The following is a 21499-nucleotide window of genomic DNA, read 5'->3' on the forward strand; positions in this document are numbered from 1 at the left end:
AAACTTAAGCGAGGCTGGTTGTAAACGGAAACTAAGAGGGAGTTCAGCTGGATATAAAGGAAAGAGACGAGCTGAAGGCTTTCTGCGGTGCTCCGGTGTAGACAGAGTCACAGACAGACTCACAGACAGACACATAGACAGACAGACAGGGACGGACAGACAGACAGACTCACAGACAGACAGAGAGACAGACAGACAGACTCACAGACAGACAGACAGACAGACTCCTGCTGCTTCCTCCGGTGAGTCCGCATCTCACTCATCACTTCTTCTCTTTATCTCCACACAGAGCAGGAATCTGTCTGCTTCTTCTTATTAATAATAATATTGATGTACTTTCAGCATCAGCCGTGAACCTGCAGTAAAACTTGCAGTAGTTGTAGTACTATTAGTAGTGTAAATAGTACACTTACAGTCAGTGATGGACAGAACTGTCAGGTTTCCTTTTAAATGAGGAAACAGTGGGTTAGTTCCTCATCTCGGCTCTTACTACTGGTTTAAAGGTGTAACTGCGCCACCTAGTGGACTAACCGGTGGAGGACTTTCCTGAGGAACAGGACTCCGTGAGATCTTCGTTCTCAACAGACTTTATCACAGTGATGTTTCATGTAATTGGTTGAAAGGTGAGTTAAACACAGTCAGATACATGAGGTTTTGACATCACTAGTCACACTGTAAGCTATGCTGTTACGTAAATCCTAATACTGTATATGGTATGTGGTGTATTGTCACACAGATATTACGTATTTATATTTTATAATTTAGTGTTGTATATGTAAGTGTCTGTTCCTTGCCTGTAGTTTCCTATCCAGGCTGCCTGAATTTTACAAGTAGACTTACACAAAGTTACTGTGATGTATGTTCACTGAATGCTCCGTGCACAACCATCTTCATTTTCAGTTGTGTTTCTTTTTCTTGAGTGGTGAATGTTGATTGAGTTGATGTATAAAATCTGTGGTGAAGCCAGTAATGTAGATAGAGTCGTGAACTTTTATGGACTCACGGATCTGTACATGAGGTCTTCAACGGTCCAATCCCGCTCTGATAGATTCATGCAAACAGATTCATGCAAACATGATTGGTCCAAAACTTCATAGTCCTTCAAATAAAATGATTACAAGGAGTATGAGATGGAAAACCAGGATTTTTCTTTCAGCCCAGTAACAATATCGTAGAACTCTTCCAGTTGGGACAGTATTGGAGTGGTATCACCATCATACCTGCTCAATTCATCTACAAATGCTTTTATTTAGCATTTATTTAACCAGGTTAGTCCCATTGAGATCAGAGATCTCCTTTACAAGGGAAACCTGGCCAAGAGGGCATCAGCATAGTCACATTAAAAACAGTAAACAACAGATAAAATTATCAACATTAAAACTTGCTCACATGTAACACACCATTAAAGCACACAGACCAGATAGACTGTAATGATCTCACCAGAGCTTGAAACTCATTCAGTGGAACATTGAAGTTAACATTTGATTGTAGTTTATTCCAAGCATCAGGTGCAGAAAACCTGAATGCTTTCTTGCCCAGTTCAGATCGTATTTTGGGGACGACAAATAGCAGTTTCCATGGATGGGAGATTGTGACTTCCATGTTTCCTTGTTAAAAGACAAATAGGAAGGAACAATACCTAGAATGGTTCTGGAAATAAACACCAATGACTGAGATGTCGACACTTAAAGATGTCCAGCTAACTTTAGAGTGGAGCACAGTGGTGAGTAAGGAGAGCACATCTGATCATGACTCTCAGCTCCTCGTGGTTCACACTATCCAGCATGCTAAGACAACTAGCAGAAGCCTTCATACACAACACATCTCCATTGGCAGAATGGTTGTTTCCACCAATTTCTGTTTCACACAAAAAGAAAAGCAAGATTTGTTTCTGTAATAAAATCTTAATCAGAGTGTAATTTTTTTCACCATATACTGAATGTGGTCCTTGAAAGACAAATGGTCGTCAATTAAAAATCCTAGATATTTCAAAGTAGATACCAACTCTATTTGTTGACCGTTTCTTGCTAAATGTTTTCCAGATATTGCTGATCTGACAGTTTTTGAAGTAGAAAAGAACATATATTTAGTTTAGTCTGTATTTAAAACAAGTTGCAGAAGACAAAGTTGTTCCTTTACTCTATCAAATGTAATCTGTAAATGCTGAAAGACCTCAGCAGGAGTGGGTGCTGCACAATATATGAATGTGTCTTCAGCGTAGAAATGAAAAGTTGAGTTTGGAATATTCTGTCCGAATATATAAATGCAAAAAAACTAATTTTAACATTAGTTTTTCTCTTGAAGTATCCCTCTGACTGGCACCATGCTCTGCATTTTAAAAGCTCCTATTGGTGCCAAGAAAAAAAACATCATCCTCTTGAAAAATTAATGGTTGGTAGAATTTTGACATCGTCTTCTACTCAGATATGTGGTTTGTGGTTTGGTTGTTGTTTCCTTCTCTTGGATGTTTGTCTTTGCTGTGCAGAGTGATGTCTGTTCAGGTTAACACTACAGGACTGTTTTCTTTTAGCCTGTGCACGTGTCAGGATTGTTCTAGAGGTCAGTCCTGGTGCAGTAAGTCACTTACAGTAGCGTAATGTGGAAACCTAAAGTCCGAGCTGCTCAGACATGGAGGATGGACTTAGTAATACTAAGTAATGTAGAACACATCTTATGTCCAGTAGTTAAACTGTTGAGATGAAAACTAAATGAAATGTCTACAGCAATGCGTCCCCTCCCTTTCATCTACCTGCTGAACTAATCTGTGTACTCTGACTGACTTTCTCAGATTTATTCAACCACTTCTCACCATGCTGTCCTCTCCACTCTGTTCTTTTCCAGACACCTTTGAGCAAAGTTGGACATTCTACAGACGTTCAGTTTGCTGCATTTAATACTTTCACTCAGTCTGCAGGAAAATAGTGTAGAGAAATGGTGTGTTTTTCATTTAGTTGCTGGTTTTAGCATTATGATTGTATCACAATGTCAGCGAGTGGGTCCAAACTGTTTCCTCTTTTATCAACACATGACCTCAAACTTGCCTGTGCTCAGTGTTGTGTCAAGGAGAATGAAATTACATACACACTGAAACCAGTCAGCCACCAGTGTGCACATGATGTCCTGGTCTGCAGGGCCAGAGGTGGCAGCAAATGGAGGCCTGTTTCTAGACGGCCCACATTTCCAAACCCAAGTAAATATATGACTTGTTGGTACTTTAACGAGGGCTTTGGTTGCACACAGCACAAGAACCGGTGCACATTTGCCAGAAGTGATGAGGAAGCTGCTGTGTGGACGTTTGAAAGGCATCAGGGTTTGGACCACCTGCATCTCCGTAGTCTAGTAGCTAAGTCTGAGAGAGGACCTGATCAGCCAAACAATGCTGAGCCTCAGGGAGACCTCTTAGCATCTTTAGACTTGAAGGTTGTGTGTGATCTGTGCTCTGTCAAGGACAGGGAAACTACATACTCTGTTCAGTCAGCTGTACACAAATGTGAAGGAAATCTGCTGTTAGCTAAAGATAAAACCTCTGACCAGTGGAGGCTGGTCGGTGAGCGGCCTGTGGCAAATCATATGGGTCCAAATGTACTTTACAAAGTGTGTAACTACTTTATTGAGGGCTCTGGATGTACACAACATATACAGGGTCAGGGATGCACTTTTGCAAGAAGCCATGAAGAGGCCGCCGTGTGGAACTATCTTAGAGAGAAAAAAATACAGAAAGACGACTTAGTGAGACTTGTGAGTGAGTCCAGTGCGATGACGCCGGAACGTGCCGCTGAGAGCATACTCCAGGAGTTTTCAGGTGAATTCATAGAGTTCTGTAAAGACTGCTTCCTTGAATGTCCACAAAAACTGACAGTCAAGAGGTGGAATGCCACTTGTGCATCAGATGCAGCTCACACCTGGAATCCTGTCTTAGTTTATCACCTATCAGAGAACAGCAGAAAGCATGTCTACCAGCAGGTGCGTCCTCTTCCCAAAAACTGTCAGTTTAAGTACTGCAGTCATGTCAAGCAAGGCAAGCCCTGCTGGCACAACGCCGGGCACTGCCAGTCTGCCCAGAGCGAGGTGGAGATGGCCGTGTGGAAGGCGGAGGACAGCGGGCTCTCCGTTCAGCCTCACCTGCTGCAGCTGAGCCGACAGAAGCAGACTCATTCCAGACAGGTCACCATGTACTGCAAAGTGTGCTGCCTGGCCCTGTCCTCCCCAGAGAGCTTCTACAATCACTGCTCCTCCTTGGAGCACGCCCATCTGCTGTCTGAAGACACCACCATCAAGTGGAGAGGACGACAGCCTCCACACAACCGCCGTGCTGAGTTCTTGCTGTGTCCCAGGTAAACAGCTCTTCTACAGCCAGATCGTAGATTCATGTGGGTTCCACTTCCTAGCAAATCACCTCGCATTTAAAGAACAAACATGAAAATCTGACTTTTGACTTCACTGTAAGTCCTGTGTTCAAAACCCTGCAGAAGAATAAACATTGGAGCTTTAACAGCAAAATGTAAACAAAGATAAAGTAAGTTATTCTCCAGAGAAATTATTCATGTGAGTGACTTATTATACTGCATATGACATTGGACTGTTGATACTTCTGCATCAGTATGTGCATCAAGTAGCATTTTTTTGTTGTAAGCGGTCATGGCTGGGTGGTTGTTGTCCACAACATGTTAAACCTAAGTGGTCCTGAGATAGTTAATTGGGAGGAGAGAAGAAAAAAACAGGTTGTCTTCTCCAGACTGGTATTAAATGAATCCATCTGAACTGTTTTGAGGGGAAATGTCTGTTTGCTGGAGCTGTTGAAGACGTCTGCAGTCTGACCAGAAGCCCCAACTAGACACTTTTCAGAAACCATTTAGTTTAGATTAAATGAATTAAATGATGCGAAATGAATTGAAATAGTCAAGTAAAGTACAAATACGTGAAAAGATGTTTTTCATGTTATTTTTCAAATAATGTGTTAGTCTGTCTCAACACCTTCATAGTCCCCACATTCCTACTGAAGATGTGTCTTTGACTCTATTCCACATAGACACTGAAGAAACATGTAATCCAGTACAACAGTGTGTCTTAGAACAATAATGCAGCTCTCTGGCATAGATAGCAAGAACAAGTTATATTATCAACCAGCATGAACGCCTACACTTTACTAGTTAACAAGACATGTGCAGCTTTAGTCTTTTCATGGTTTCTTCACAGTAAAAACTGACATTTCACTGATTTCAAAGACACCACAGACTTACTGCTGCAGGATGGAAGATACACTTCAAAATGAACAAAAGCAATGTATCAGTTTTCATTCATTATGTGTTTCAGTAAAGATGAAAAACATGTTAAAGAACATTAATTTAGCTTTATTTATCTGACTAGTTGGCTGATTTTTAATGGAATATCTCCATAGAGGTACAGAGGAACATTTCCAGCAACCATCACTCCTGTGTTCTAATGCTACATTGTGTTAGCTAATGGTGTTGAAAGGCTCATTGATGATTAGAAAACCCTTGTGCAGTTATGTTAGTACATGGATAAAAGTGTGAGTTTTTATGGAAAACATGACATTGTCTCAGGATGACCCCAAACTTTTGAACTGTGGTGTACACCAAGAGGATATCCATGTCATGATCATGTTTCGCTAATTTGATTTGTTTTAATCCAAACATTCTTCCATAGCACCAGAAACATTACTACAAGAGTGATAAAAATAAGTCTATGTCTGCATCATTAGAGAAACAGTTTAATGTTTTTGTAGCTGTTTGGTTAATATATGAACTGTATTGCACTGTTAAAACTCCCATTTTATCCTAGACCACAAACTTGTGAGTATGGCACCAAGTGTCCGAAAGCTCATTCTGAGGAGGAACTGCAGGAGTGGATGATGCGAGCTGCAGAAGAGAAGGAGATCAGAGATAACATTGAAGCCCAAGGCCTCATGTGCTACAACGAAAGGCTCTTGGAGGAATACAAAAACAGCAGTAATGAAGTGTACATAGTGAGTACAACGCTGCAGTCTTTTGTGTGAATATTTGTCATTCTTTTAAAGGTTGTTTATTTGGCAGGGTGTGCTGGTGGTTCAGCTGACTGAACGAACAAACTGTGCTCTCTGGCTTTATTCAAGAGTCATTGAATCCGACTCTTATCGAATACACACCCTCCTAGTCTAGTTTCAAGTCATAGCAAACTTGTTCACAACCTGCAATGCTGTCACACCACTGATGACACACCCAGAGAAAACAAGATGTACAATAAAAAAAAACAAAGCAACAAATAGGAAGCAGAAATGAAATGGTAAAAATAATCTTGTAATGAACTGGAATAGAATCAGAGCTCATTCACAGTCTGTCGAGGATGTATTGGTTTGTTTGCTTTATAACTCCAGAGCCAGACAAGCCAAGCAGGACCACCACAAACCCTCATCTGTGAACTAAACCTTGATATTATTTGAGTAATAATTGATTAATTGACTAAATACAACATGTTCTTTCAATATATTGCAAATGAAAATTGAATATTTTTTTTCTCTTCACTGAACAGATGTCGGAACATGTTGACGACGTCAGAATCTCTTGTGATGAAGATTTAATCGTGGAGTCTGAAAACTTCAACACAGTACTGAAATGGAACTTCGAAATTGAGACAGAGGTAAAATTTTTACTTTGGATTTTTAGACTACATGCATAATTAAGAATCCAGAACCTTTCTCAACCTTGTGTTATGTGCCTTGCTTTATGTGGAGATGAAGACTGCAGTGTTCTTTATTTTTTACAAACCTACATTGAAATGCAAAATTTCAGTGTATTCATGGCCCTTATTATACACCATTTTCCATAAGATCCAAATTTTTGCAGGCTAAGCATCACAGTTCAGCAGAGGAGTGGAGTCCACAAGTGACTCAAGGGGTCACAGTTAGCTCAGACAAAACTGAAGAAAGAAACCAAGTAACACAAAAAGGTTCAAGTACTCAGATATACACTCACTGGCCACTTTATTTGGTACACCTTGCTAGTAAAAGGTCAGATGACCTTTTGCCTTCAGAGCTGCCTTGATTATTGGTGTCATATTATCAACAAGGTGGTGGAAACATTCCTCAGAGATTTTGGTGAATATTGACATGATAGCATCCTGCAGTTGCTGCAGATTTGTTGGCTGAACATCCATGATGTGAATCTCCCGTTCCACCACATCCCAAAGGTTCTATTGGATTGAGATCTGTTGACTGTGGAGGCCATTGGAGTGCAGTGAACTCATCGTCATGTTCAAGAGACCAGTTTGAGATGATTTGAGCTTTGTGACATGATGCATTATCCTGTTGGAAGTAGCCATCAGAAGATGGTTCACTGTGGTCATAAAGGGATGGACATGGTTAGCAACAATACTCAGGTAGGCTGAGGTGTTTAAACCATGATCAGTTGGTACCAATCGGCCCAAAGTGAGCCAAGAAAATCTCCCTCACACCATTACACCACCAGCAGCAGCCTGAACCATTGATACAAGGCAGGATGGATCCATGCTTTCATGTTGTTTACGCTAAATTCTGACTATCTGAATGTTGCACCTGAAATGGAGACTCATCTGACCAGGCAACGTTTTTCCAGTCTTCTATTGTCCAGTTTTGGTGAGTCTGGGTGAATTGTAGCCTCAGTTTCCTGTTCTTAGCTGACAGGAGTGACACCTGGTGTGGTCTTCTGCTGCTGTAGAACATCTTCTTCAAGGTTGGATGTGTTGTGGTTCAGAGATGGTATTCTGCATTCCTTGGTTGTAACCAGTGGTTATTTGAGTTACTGTTGCCAGTCTGTCCATTCTCCTCTGACCTCTCACATCAACAAGTTATTTTCATTCACACAACTGCTGCTCACTGGATATTTTCTCTTTTTCAGACCATTTTCTGTAAACCCTAGAGATGGTTGTGTGTGAAAATCCCAGTAGATCAGCAGTTTGTGAAATACTCAGACCAGCCCGTCTGACACCAACAACCATGCCACGTTCAAAGTCCCTTAAATCCCCTTTCTTCCCCATTCTGATGCTCAGTTTGAACTTCAGCAGGTTGTCTTGACCACGTCTACATGCTTGAATGCACTGAGTTGCGGTTATGTGATTGGCTGATTAGGTATCTATGTAAACAAGCATTTGAACAGGTGTACCTAATAAAATGGCCGGTGAGTGTACTGTTGCTGCCGTCACATTCTCCAGTCTGAGGGCATCTACTTGCTCTCAGACAGTCTGTGCACTCACACTGCTTCAGTGTGCCAGGGAAACTTATTAGTTTCAGATTTGGACTCTGATTTTCAGATCTTTGTGAAGCCTCCCTGGTACAAGGCTTTAACCAATAGAATGCCAGGTATGATGCTGACCCGTGAAACTGTTGCTGCAGGTTTGCCTGACTTGTTGACGCATCCCTTATTGGTGCTTCAAATATGAACATCACTTGTTTTCTTGTAGGAATTTTGGAGTTAATACACATACTATTGTCAATATTTTTTTTACTATAATGTCTTCATATGATCCAGCCTTACACAACATTTGCTTCCTGTTGCCTTGCTATAGAAAGTCAGTTAGGTTTTCTTACAGCACCCCTTACAGGCAGGTACAGTTCAGCAGATCACTGCCAGCAAAACATGGCCTTAGATATTTTATTATATTTTATTGGTTCTATTGTTGTCTTAAATTCTAACTGGTAAAGTATTTGCAGCATTGGAATACACCCATGATAATATGCTTGGCAAGTAACAAAATAAAAAACATGAATAACAAAACAAATGGCAAAATTGACGCCAGTGTGTTTCTCTGACAAGGATTAAATATTGGTACATCTATAGGTTTACAACTTATGTAAAATATTCATTATTCATTTGTCTGAAACAATTGTAGTGCATACTGGTTTAAATCCTAAATGACATTTAGTTGGATGTTCATGACAAATTATGAATATCTTAATGTATATCTTCATCTATGGTAACAATGAGCATGAGTATATGTATTAACTCCACAAGTCCTCATATGATAAGCCCTGGAAGATGGGAGCTGATCAACCCAGTAACCACCTGGTAAAGGACGCTGGAGACAGTAAAGGGAACAAACCCACCAGGAGCCAGGGAAGATCAGTAGTGAACATCATATTTGGTATTTTATTGGTTGTAAACCTTTGTTAGGGTAATTTCTGGAAGTGAAAGCACAAATCTGAAAGCAGAAGCTTTTCGAACACACAGGAGCCTGTAACTGCATAGACTGTATGTCTGAGCGTGAGGAGATGCACTAGAACTGAAACACAATATCTTTAGCCAGCATCAGTATACCTGAGTTCAGACAAACAGTTAGAGCAGAAACAGAGCAGATGCAGGGGCTGTTTGATTGAGAGCAGAATTTATAGGGAAAATATTACCAAATCTGAACGTGAAATAAATAATGCTCTGAAACACAAAGACCACTCTTTTAAGTATAGAAAAGCAAAAACCATTCCAAACAGGTACTTTTGCTACTCCGCCAAGGAACGCGGCAGAGTTGTGTGACTATCGGTGTACGATTGTCTGTCAATAACCAACATTACTCAAAAATGGACCAACAGATTTGGATGAAATTTTCAATGAAGGTCAGAAATGAGACAAGGACCAAGTGATTAGATTTTGGCAGTGATGCAGCTTATAGTCTGGATCCACGGATTTGTTAAAGATTTCTGTATCATTGCGAGATAGAGGCACAGCGTCACTGTAACCATGACAACAAGTGAACACTACATCAGCTGCCTGCTGACGATCACATGATTGTGATCCTACTACAAATCCATGGCTTTCTCGGAAATCACTCAACGACTGAGCAGCCTTGGAGGAGGACTGAGCAGCCTTGACGGAGTGCTGCTCTCTGAGTGCTTTTCTTGTTTATTTATGTAGCACTAGGATGGAGCTTTCTTCCAGGATGGACAAACCATCAAGAGATGCAGTGTGTTGGGACGTAAATAGTGATTGTGAAGTTACTGAATCACCTGTGTATGTATAAGAACTCCTGTTGTGACTTGTTTGTGTTTATGTTCCAACTGTTAGAACAGTCTGGAAACAGTCACAGCAGGAGTGGGTGTTTGCATGGAAAAGTACAAAAGTATCTGATAAGCACTGTAAATCCTGACTTCTTGTCCTCCGTAGGCACTGATGAATACAAAGTAAAGAAGTATCAGTAAACAGAGCAGGAGCAGCTGCAGATGTGTTTTCCAGCGTCAGGACATAGGCACATGATAAGAAATGACACAAATATAATCCTATAAAACTCCACCTGCAATGTAGTTAGAGGGCTCACTTGTTCCAAGTTGCATCCTATGCTTGCAAGCATCTTTACCATAACTGGAATACCATGTGCGCTGAGTTCATGTCTGACTTTGTTCACTGGAAGCGGTTGATTTTAAAGATTTGTATCATGTCTCAGAGTGTTGAGAATTTTGTCACAGTATGCCCTATTCTTCTGTTTTTACATAGAGGCAGCTGGAGCATGTGGCACTGCTGAAGCAGGAACCAGGGGCATCGTTCACTCTTGATAACACCAGTTCTGTGCCCTGCATCTACTCCTCTGGTGAACATTTTTTCAGTAAAGACATGACCTACGAAATTACTGTGTCTTTCACATCCGTCAACCCAGGCCTGTATGAACAGTGGTTAGTGCTAGATTTTGGCATGAGACCAGTGCTCCTGAAGAAACTCAAAGTAAGAGTAGGCCAACTGTCACTTGATGAAAATGAACAACCAACTGTGATCCCTGGAGCCACCTTTCAGAGTGCTGAGCGCTGGCACAGAGGGAACAGGGTTATCATCCCAGGTTCGTCCAGGACAGAAGAACAGGAGAAGCTGTTCAAGGAGTACAAGCCTCCACAGATTAGCTTTCTGTATAAGTCCTCCCACAACAGCCAGTCACCTCTGAGTAGTGAGAACTACAGAGAAAGAATGCACCAGTTCCTGTACAATGAGGAACGAGCAGAGGACCAGGTTGTTTCAAGGTAACACACTTATGTAAATCAGTGTTCTGTTACGTGTTCAGAATTTGCATATGTTCACAAATCACTGCCTAAACTTGTTCTTCTTAATTACTTTAGACTAAACGTTTGTGGTGAAATTACAACACTGGATACACTGTACAGCCCACAGTCGGGCATGAAGAAGGCTCCTCATGGAGAGCTGTTCTGTGCTGTCTCCATTCCTTGCAGTCTTACAGTAGACAGCCCTGAGGGACTGGTACTAAAACGAAGCATTCAGTCGGCCCTGATAGCCCCTTTGACCTCAAGTCATCCAAACTCCAAAGTCTATGAAGCCAGCATTGTGCCACACAAAACAACTGAGAACAAGATTTATTTGCAACTGTCTAAACAATGTTGCTCTGATCTTGCACTCAAAAGCAATGAATCGCATCAACTGGAAGTGCAGTTTCAGCTTGACCGTTACAGCTTCTGTGCCATGCACAAGGCTGTGGACCTCCTCCCGGATACAAGCAGAGTGCTACCAGACCTGCACAACTGTGGAGTTCCTGTCAGTAAAGGCACTTATGAGAACCTGAACACAAAGCAACAGTCAGCAGTCGACTTTATCACAGGGAATTCTGATGTCAAAATGTGTGTGGCACCACTCCTCATTTATGGACCATTTGGAACTGGGAAAACATTCACCCTTGCTACAGCAGCCAGAGAGCTTTGCAAGCATCCTCTCAACAAAGTGCTAATTTGCACCCATACCAACAGGTAGGCTACTACTGAATCTGTATTTAATGAATGTTAGCTCTTTGTTCTAATTTGTACTGTTTAAAGAAGCTTTAATATAACATCAGAATTTACTTGTTTTTGGCATTTCTGATTTCTTTCAGTTCGGCAGATCTGTATGTCAGAAATCACTTCCATCCTTTTGTGGGCAAAAACAAAGATAAAATGAGGCCAATTCGAATAAAAGCAAACAAACATGGGAGTGCTTTGTTGGCCACAGATGAGATTACTTTAAAATACTGTTTTCTTTCAGAAGATAGACAGTATTTTTTGCCACCTACAAAAGCTGCCCTAGATCGTCACAACATAGTCGTAACTACCACAGCAATGGCAAAACATTTCCATGACCGAAAGCTTGGAGAGGGATACTTCACACACATTCTAATCGATGAAGCCTCTCAGATGCTAGAATGTGAAGCTCTGATGGCCCTTGCTCTTGCTGGGCCAAACACCAGAGTTGTTTTAGCTGGAGATCACATGCAAATGGGGCCCAAGCTTTTCTCAGTGGATGATCACCAGCGTTCAGATCACACACTCCTGACTCGCTTGTTCCACTACTACCAAGGCCAGAAGTGTGACGCTGCCCAGAAAAGCAGAATCATTTTCAGTGAAAACTACCGCTCAACCAGAGAAATTGTGGAGTTTGTGTCCACTCATTTCTACACTGGAAAAAATGATGTCATCAAAGTTGCTGCAGATATTTCAGCTCCTGCAAATGGCCATGCCCTAAAGTTTCACCATGTTAGGGGAGAGTGCCTCTTGGACACTATATCCAAGTCTTGGTATAACATGCACGAGGTTGACAAAGTGGTTGAAGCAGTGACAGACATTCTGAAACACTGGCCATCAACGTGGGGGCCCGAGGACCAAACCTCAATCTGTGTCCTATCAGAGGGATCTCAGGTAAAATCTGTCTTTTTAAATCCATTTATCATAAGAGTCAAACACTGACATTAATTAAGAGTAGTGATGCACACAATGTAAGCCCACTGTTTTAGCACACTTTCTAAAATATGTTCAGAGTGGTAGATGTCTAATTATCTCAATTGTTTCTTTTGGGTCATAGGTTTGGAAAATTAGGACAGCGCTTTCAAATAGAAAACTGGCTAAAGTCCATGTTGAAAATCTTTCAAATGTGCAAGGTAATTGTAATCTAGCTTTTGGAACTCCTGCATGACTTTCCATTATGTCAACATTGCATTGCTTTTGCCTTTCATAAATCATTTTATGCTATAAAAACTCTCCTCATGTGTCAACAGGCAAACAGTTCAGGGCCATCATAATGACAGCTGTGCATACACGTGACAGCCTAACAACATCTCAACTGCATGGTCTGGAGCTGTTCAATGATGCCCGTGTGTTAAACACTGCAATGACGAGGGCTCAGTCTCAAGTGGTTGTAGTTGGAGATGCTGCCGCCCTCTGTTGCTTTGGGAAGTGCTCAGGAATATGGAAAAGCTTCATAGACCACTGCATCAGCAACAGCAATGTTGCACCACAACATTTCACCAAAGATTTCTTTGAAAAAGATGTTGCGGAAACTGCAAGGTTCCACAAGTATGAACATGTGGATGAGAGCAACATTCTGTGCGATGCAATTCTTCAAGAGTTGAAAGATGAATATCAACAGCTGGAAACTGAATTTAGTTCAGATGAAGACAGTTTGGAATTGGTAGACTTGAATCACTACAAGTCAAGAGCACCACTCCGTATCACTGATGACATCCATCTTTTGGAGTTATGTGAAAAACAGCCAGAGGTTTACCAGCAAGGAAAGCTTATTAGGGAGACATATAACAGGGGTTATGTCATTCCGGCTCATAACCCTACCAAACATATAAAGATTCAAGGAAGGTGGAACTTAGGCAAGGCCTTCACTGGAGATGAAGTGGTCTTACAAACAGAAAAGGTAGCAAAAACAACAAAGGTGGTTGGCATTACCAAGAAAGATGAATCAGCCCGTGAACTTGTGTGCCTACTTGAGGAAAAAGATCACAGCAAACAAAGGCAAAATGACCACAGCAGTTTTATCACAAGGACAATGATGCCCATTTTGAAAAGTGCACCCAAAATATGCATACACATCAGTAAAAAAAGACGCAACTTCATTCCAGTATGGGAGCGAATTGATGGGCGCTGGACAATTGAAAGATTTCAGCATCTAAATGAAAACAGAAACAGTGTGTTTGTAGTGCAAGTGATTGGATGGAAAGAGCATTGTTTACTTCCCTTGGGGAATGTCACACATATTTTTCCAAAAGTCGAATCTCTGAATGATATGCGTTGGCTACTGAAAGAAGAATTTAGAGTTGCAGCTGCTACACGTGAAAACGATGAAGGTTTCTTCTTAGCAAATGAAGACAGTAAACCCAGACGGAATGAACGAGAGGCAATCACGTTCACTGTTGATCCAGCAGGAGCAAAGGATTTGGATGATGCCATCAGTGTCAGGGATATTGGTGACCATTATGAGTTGGGGATCCATATAGCAGATGTGGCAAGTTTTGTGAGTCCAGGTTGTGAACTAGATGAATATGTGAAAGATCGTGGCACATCATACTACGCCAAAGGGGAACAACCTATTCATATGTTCCCCGAACACCTGAGCACTGGACGCTTCAGTCTTCTGGAAGGTCAAGATCGCAGAGTGGTCTCACTGATGTTCAAAGTAGAAAAGAAAACAAACAGGATCATCAGCGAGCCCACATTTCAGCTTTCTCTGATCAAGTCTAACGTGCAGTTATCATATGAAGAGGCAGAACAGATCATCTCTGAAAGATATAAAGAGAGCCCCAAATTTGATACAGTGAAGGACTGTGTCACAGTGGCTTACTGTTTTGCTAAAACTCAAAGGATGATTAGACTTGTGGATTGGGCTTATTCACCATCTGATGACAGGGTGCCTGGAAAACGCAAAGCCCATCTGATGATTGAAGAGCTGAGCGTGTTATTTAACAAACATGCATCTGAGACTTTGATCAGCTCTGAAGAAACCAGGCGTTGCACACCCCTCCGCTGTCAGAGAAGACCAGATCCGAACAAGGAAGAGGAATTCAAGGAGAAATTTGCACAATTAATACCATTGTCTTTCCATGTGAGGCACAGATTTGACAATGACAACCACAACCCAAGCTGCGAAAACTTCCACATACTCACAGAAGTCTGGAAAGATATCCAGTCAGCTGCCAGAACAGATGACACAGACAAAATGGTTGACCTGATTGCTGCAGATGACATCCACCCTCTGCTCCAGCCAGTCATTGATCATTTCAAAAGGTGTTCCAGCAAAGCGTATGCCATCTGCTCACGCTCCTCTCCTGAAGCAGAGGTTGGACATTATTCTCTGCAGTTAACATCTTACACACAAGCATCTTCACCGATACGGCGGTACATGGACATCATCTTGCAGAGACTCTTGCACTCTGTCATATGTAAGAGGGAAGTCCAATACACTCAGAGAGATATCATCTCTTTGTGCAGCCAATTTGATGACCACCTCAAGAATGCCAAGGAGTATGAACAAAAGGCTGAGCAGATCTCCTATGCAGTGAGCATGAAAAAACAAAGTGCTTCAAAGCTAGCCTTTGTTGTTCGTATGGATCCTGAGGGAGACGGCTTTGCAGTATCCTTTCCTTTTAACAAGAACATATTTGCTAGGAGTTTATCAGTAATGTACAGCGATTTACAGTTAGATGACCAACCACTTTACGATGAAGAAAATCACAGCATCACTCTTAAATGGAAAAGGCGGATCTACGCAGCTGACGCAATGCAAATCCACCAGGAGCTGAAAACAAAGCAAGACCGTGGTCCCTATGTTGAGCTTCCACTGACAATATGGAAAGCTACTGTTGAGGCAATTGACAAAGGAAATTTGGATCATGCTAGATCTCTCATAATGGATGCTGACACCAAGCAAGTGGAAAAACAAACTATTCTGCCACAGTCCTCAAACATTCCTCATTCTGAAACTAACGCATGCAGTCCTGAGAAGCACAAGGTACCAGAGGTAGAAAGTGAGCATTGGGTTGACATCCACCTCCAGTTGCAGCAAGGAGACACCCTTCAGGTTCAAATGACATCAGAGATGAAAAGAGGTCATCAGATTCCCACTGTTCAGTTGGTTCACATTAAACCAAAGTTTGAGATCTGTGTGGACCATGTCCGCAACCCCACCACATGCTTCACCAAATCTGCACATCATCCATCAAGGGATTTTTATAGAGACACCACAGAGTATGTACGGATCTGGAGGCCATTGTGTGAGATGGAGTCTGCTACCCATGCAGTGACTGAAAGTGACAGCATTGTCATTGAGAACCTGGTGGTAAACTTTAAGCAAAAGCAGGAAGGAACACTAACAGGAGACTTCTTTTTACCTGTGGAATGGATCAATCAATGGGCCATTAAAATTGAACTTGCAAAGTGCTTACTGTGCATACGAAAAAGAGGTCTGAAGTTGACTTCAGATCTGGAGCATTCAGCACCAGTGGACCCAAGAGTGTTCACATGGGTTGCCCATGGTGTCACAAACAATGAAGAAAAACGAAAAAATGATGGAAGCAAAGTGGAGTTCTACATCAATCACCTGCCAATGGAGACCATAACCGACTGCATTTTTCAGAAAAACACCCGTTTCACCGTTGAAATAATCCCAAAGCAACTTCCAGACATGTAAGTTTAGGTGTTGTTCAATTTCTCCTTACATTGCTTGTAGTTTGAATTAACTGACTTGATCCAGTTGACACAAAAATTCTTTTCCTCCTTCAGTGAAAAATTCATTAATTGTTTCTTTCTCATTTTACACAGCCGAACAGAAACTGCTGTTGCAAGCCTAAGAACGGCATGTGATATTGTTCAGATCATAGCACTTGGAAAACACATTCCAAAAGAGAGTATGTCCAATTTTCAGTAGCAACCAGTACTTCTAATTGTTAAAATCCTTTTGAGTTGCACGTAAAATATAGATTGTGTCATTTTATTATTTTTTTAATACATTTGTTGGATTTTATTTTCATGTGTTTATAAAAAGAACAACGATAAAACAAACCATTTCCCCTTTTGTCTTTGCAGTAGTACAATGCAGTGTGCTAAAATGGCAAATCATGAGAAAAGAGCTACCCAATGGAATCCCAAAGCTAAATGACAGTCAGTACCTTGCTGTGGAGGCTGCTTTAAATAAGACCTTCACACTAATACAGGGGCCACCTGGTAAGTCTATGAACTTATGTTTACATCAATGCTTCATATTCATAGGTCAGGTTTAAGCTTTTGTTTTTCATTTGTCTGATAGGAACTGGAAAGACAGTAGTTGGTGTGTACATAGTGTACTGGTTTATTGAGCTGAACGCTAAGAACCCAAGGAAGTTTGATGACCCAAAGGACAAGGACAAAAAAGAAGTCATTCTCTACTGTGGTCCATCCAACAAGTCTGTTGATGTTGTGGCAGGCAAGTTACTTTATGTGCTAAAGGTTCATCTGCATTTTTGTCATTACTGTAACTACCACTGGGACTGTGCAGTGGCTGGGTGGTTAGCACTGTTGCCTAGCAGCTAGAAGATCCCCGGTTGTCATCCCTTCTGCATGGAGTTTGCATGTTCCCCTGTTCATGGTGGGTTTTCTCCAGGTTCTCCAGATTCCTCCCACAGTCCAGAAAAATGCTGAGGTTAATTGGTGATTCTAAATTATCTGTAGGTGTGAATGTGAGTGTGATTGTTTGTCTCCATGTGTAGCCCTGTAATAGGCTGTTACCTGTTCAGGTGTCCCCTGCCTTCACCCTCAGTCAGCTGGGATAGACTCCACCCTCCCATGACCCTAATGAGGATTAAGTGGTGTATAGATGTATGATAGAGATGTATGTAACCACTACTGAGTCAAATGAATCCTACATGTGCTGCCTGTCCTTTGAATGCTGTGACACAGAGTATCTGATGAGGTTCACTGACAGCCTGAGACCCCTGAGAGTCTACAGCCAACAAGTGGAGATGCTTGATTACCCTATTCCAGACAGCAACCTTCAGTTTTCCCAAAGGACCCTCCGCCAAGATCGTTCCAAACCAGAGCTCAGGTATTTTAGCCCAATTCATAATACTCCCTTTGGAAGACTTTCCTTAACACTTCTCCAAACTGACACATTACTTGGTTCTAGGAGCATCACTCTGCATCACCGCATGCGAGAGCCTCCAAACCCTTGTGCAGATAAAATTAAAAACTTTGACGAACGCATTCGACGCAGAGAGGAGTTGACTGCTCAGGAGGTGAAAGAGTAAGTTGCAGTGCAGTGTTTACCAGACTTTTAGTCAACATAGGTTGTATTGCAAATGCAATTAATCACCAAACAACATAACTATGTCACTATGTATTTGCAATTACTTTATTTCTATTGCGGTTGTTAATTGGTGATTAAAAATAATAACAATAATAATAAAAAGATTTGTATTGATAATTAATTCATAATGCCTACTCTTCAAATTCTATAATTGTTTTTCCTCCTAGCTACACAGACCTTCTCAGAGATGCTCGGGCACATGAGCTCCAACAGCATGACATCATACTGTGCACATGTACACAGTCTTCCACCCCAAGCTTGACTAAGACAGTCAGAGCCCGTCAGATCCTCATTGATGAATGTGCGATGGCCACTGAACCCCAGGCCCTGATTCCATTGGTCTGCAACAAACCAGAGAAGGTGTGCTTTTTCCACTGAACTTCCCATCAGCACTTACATTAATGTGTTTAGTTTCATGATGCTAAATGTCGCATTTGATTGAGCCATAAAGAACAATTTTTACAATGAGCTACTTTAAACCAGTCATATCAGGGTCCCTGTGGTACATAGTAAAATATTATGTGCAATGCTTGCCAGAGTGACCCATAGTGCCCACATTTCCTTTTCTTTCGTCTAGCCCCACTGTCACATTAATGTCATATGTTTATGATTGTTGTCCTGCTGACAGATGAAGTGTGGTCCAGTGGGCTTTGATGCATTTTTCTGGATGTGAGCACACAAGCGTTCCTCTGCATTCAAACCACAGTGAAATGGAGAAATGCCTGTGTGCTACTTCCATTGGCAGACACGCTTTTGGTCATTAGCTGCTTTTTTGTTGCTTTTTAAGACTCGGCTTTAACTTGCATGGTCAGCTCTGCTCAGCTCTGAGTCACATGTGAGGTTGTCAGTTAATGAACTAATGCTGGACCAATTCAGTAGCCAAATATTCATATATTTTTCAACCTTAACTTTGGTCACTGTACACTTTACTGACTGAACTGCACTATCACTCTGGCTATGGCCTTTAGGATTTCTTTAAACCAATCATACTCATCATGGGTGGAGCTAAGTGAAGTAAGCAGCTCTGATGTTCCCTCAAAATAGTGACTAGTCAAATTTTGTGGAACATTTGCATGCAGGGTGATGAGCACTGTGATTAAGATGGATAATCCACCACAGAAAACTATTAGAGCTGCCTTACTGCATTATACCAAGTTCATACCAGGTTTAAATTGTTATCATGTCCTGTGTTTAACTTAAAGTGCATTTTTCAGGTAATATAGTACATATATTTAACCCATCATTTATTGTCATCGCAAAAATGATGAAGCCTGAAAATCTCGGCTGACACTTGTTTTTTTTAACCATGTTTATCCACCCTGTTTGGGTAAAGAGGACTACGTATTGGTCATCAAGCTGAGTCATGCTGAATATTAAACTAACATCTACTTTACTGATTTCAGATTGTTTTGATTGGAGACCACAAACAGCTACAACCCATTGTGACCAATGTGCACGCAAAGAAGCTCGGGATGACCAAGTCTCTGTTTGAACGCTACTATGCAATCCATGAGAAAAGGGCAGTAATGCTAAATACCCAATACAGAATGGTGAGAATATTAAGTATGCATTATGTAGTCAACTGCAGTGACCAGTGACATATATATGTAGATAGATAGATAGATAGATAGATAGATAGATAGATAGATAGATAGATAGATAGATAGATACACCCACATATGGTTATTTATTGTGTTTTACTTTATTAGCATGAGGACATATGTGAGTTCCCATCAGAAGAATTTTATGGAGGAAAGCTGAAAACTGGGGTGAAGCAGCCGAGCAGTGTCCTGCGTGTTGACAACAAGGTGATGCCAATTGTTTTTGGGCATGTCAAAGGAGAGACCGTCCATCTGGTTGTCAAGACAGCCAAGGGCAACACCAACTCCAGAGCAAATCGGCAAGAGAGAGACAAAGTGGTACGGTATTCCTCTTTAAAGTGTAATGTATGTGAGACATAAAGCTGTGATTAGTTCTGTTTACCATGTAGCTGAATATAGTCATTTGCTCTTTTCAGACATGAGATGTGTAACATTGCAGGCTTCATCATTCTGTTGAATTAATGACATCTTGTCATTCAGACATGGGTCATTTTTGTATTAATGTTGCTCACAGCTTCATTCAAACATACCCCCAACATTGACCAAAAGAGCAGCAGTATGGTTTGTTGTTATATATACAAGATTGGACAGTATGTAAAATACTATATATAATACATTTTAAATTTTCCAAAAAAATGAAAACTCAGTCCATGTGTGAGGATAATCTAACTACTGCTTTATAGGCAGAAAAGTAAAAACATCCCGACAGCTGTGATGGAGCTCAGGGTTCCATGAGGTTGCTATGTAGGATGCTCATATGGATTCTGTTCAAAGGACAAACAGCTGGAAGCATTACCTGGAATTCAGCTGGCTTACATGCACTATCGATGCATCTCATTAATCTGATCTGTCTCTGAATGTCTGAAAGGAGCTGTTTTATTCAGTGATGTTTATCATTATTGTTTCTAGCTACTTCACTGTTTCTTTTGCAGACTCAGATTGCTAAAATGCTGGTGGAGAAGGCCAAAGTGGACAAGAAAAGCATTGTGATTCTGTCACCCTACAACGCCCAAGTATCAGAAATCAGAGATGAGCTGAAGCAGACAAACTTGGATGGAATCACAGTTACCACAATCACAAAAAGCCAAGGTGACAGTGTACCTTACATAATCTAACAACAACTTGTTTACTAAAGTCAAACTACTAACTGATCGTTCGTATTTCAGACTGAATAATAATAAATTATCAAATCTATTTGTATTGGTCAAGCTTGAACTCTGTGAACTCCTAAAAGTTCAACAACAAAAAGAATTGTGCAGTTGACCAATGATAATTATACACAAAAGATTTATTAGCTAATGCTACAGACAGACAATGAGACACCAGTGATGTAGCAAACAACAGATAGTGAATGGATGAATACAGGTACACAAACTAAATAATTAACAGTGATCATCACTGGAAGCAGTTGGTAGAGCGGTGATCAATTTGGAATCACTTCAGAATTGAAAAGTCAACTGTGATTTCTAAATGTACTGATTTAGCAGAACCATCTGCAAAGACAAGCACATCTGTCCATATAGGTCATGCAAAAAAAAACAACCCAAAAACAAACAAAACTTCATCCCCACTTGAAAATGTTCTCTTTTTAATACCTTTCATTGTTGAATTATGGTCAATACAGTTTTGCTTTATTGACAACAATTTCCCCAAAAATTTGACTCTTCCCTGCCAAAGTGAAAACAGTTTCCTTTGAATCAATTAATTAAAAAAATAATGCCAATTAATGAAAAACATGAAATATAAAATAAGTGATTGCATAAGTATTGAAGACTTAAAGACTTGCATTCACAGATACCATCCATAGAGCTGGAGAACACTGATAATTATCAGAGTTTGATTAAATTA

At 40.9% G+C, this 21499-nt stretch overlaps 1 protein-coding gene across 2 annotated transcripts in view; it reads left to right on the forward strand.

Annotated features, from left to right (window-relative positions):
• LOC111568402 (helicase with zinc finger domain 2) overlaps positions 1-21499 on the forward strand; it is a 26071-nt gene continuing 4572 nt past the window's right edge. The window contains exons 1-19 of one of the 2 annotated variants that reach the window (XM_023270047.3): positions 5-242; positions 504-623; positions 2842-4334; positions 5803-5986; positions 6529-6636; positions 10455-10969; positions 11066-11704; positions 11827-12625; positions 12789-12864; positions 12982-16396; positions 16532-16617; positions 16796-16933; positions 17016-17171; positions 17645-17789; positions 17871-17987; positions 18218-18410; positions 19454-19600; positions 19760-19969; positions 20584-20740. In XM_023270047.3, the coding sequence (XP_023125815.2) occupies positions 2983-4334; positions 5803-5986; positions 6529-6636; positions 10455-10969; positions 11066-11704; positions 11827-12625; positions 12789-12864; positions 12982-16396; positions 16532-16617; positions 16796-16933; positions 17016-17171; positions 17645-17789; positions 17871-17987; positions 18218-18410; positions 19454-19600; positions 19760-19969; positions 20584-20740 (8437 nt within the window). In that variant the 5' untranslated portion in view covers positions 5-242; positions 504-623; positions 2842-2982. Of the gene's footprint in view, positions 243-503; positions 624-2841; positions 4335-5802; positions 5987-6528; positions 6637-10454; positions 10970-11065; positions 11705-11826; positions 12626-12788; positions 12865-12981; positions 16397-16531; positions 16618-16795; positions 16934-17015; positions 17172-17644; positions 17790-17870; positions 17988-18217; positions 18411-19453; positions 19601-19759; positions 19970-20583; positions 20741-21499 lie in introns of those variants that run through there. The other variant, XR_004847312.2, reaches the window with a different exon arrangement.

This window comes from Amphiprion ocellaris, chromosome 5 (genome assembly GCF_022539595.1).
Source record: "Amphiprion ocellaris isolate individual 3 ecotype Okinawa chromosome 5, ASM2253959v1, whole genome shotgun sequence".
In the NCBI taxonomy this organism is placed as follows: Eukaryota; Metazoa; Chordata; class Actinopteri; family Pomacentridae; genus Amphiprion; species Amphiprion ocellaris.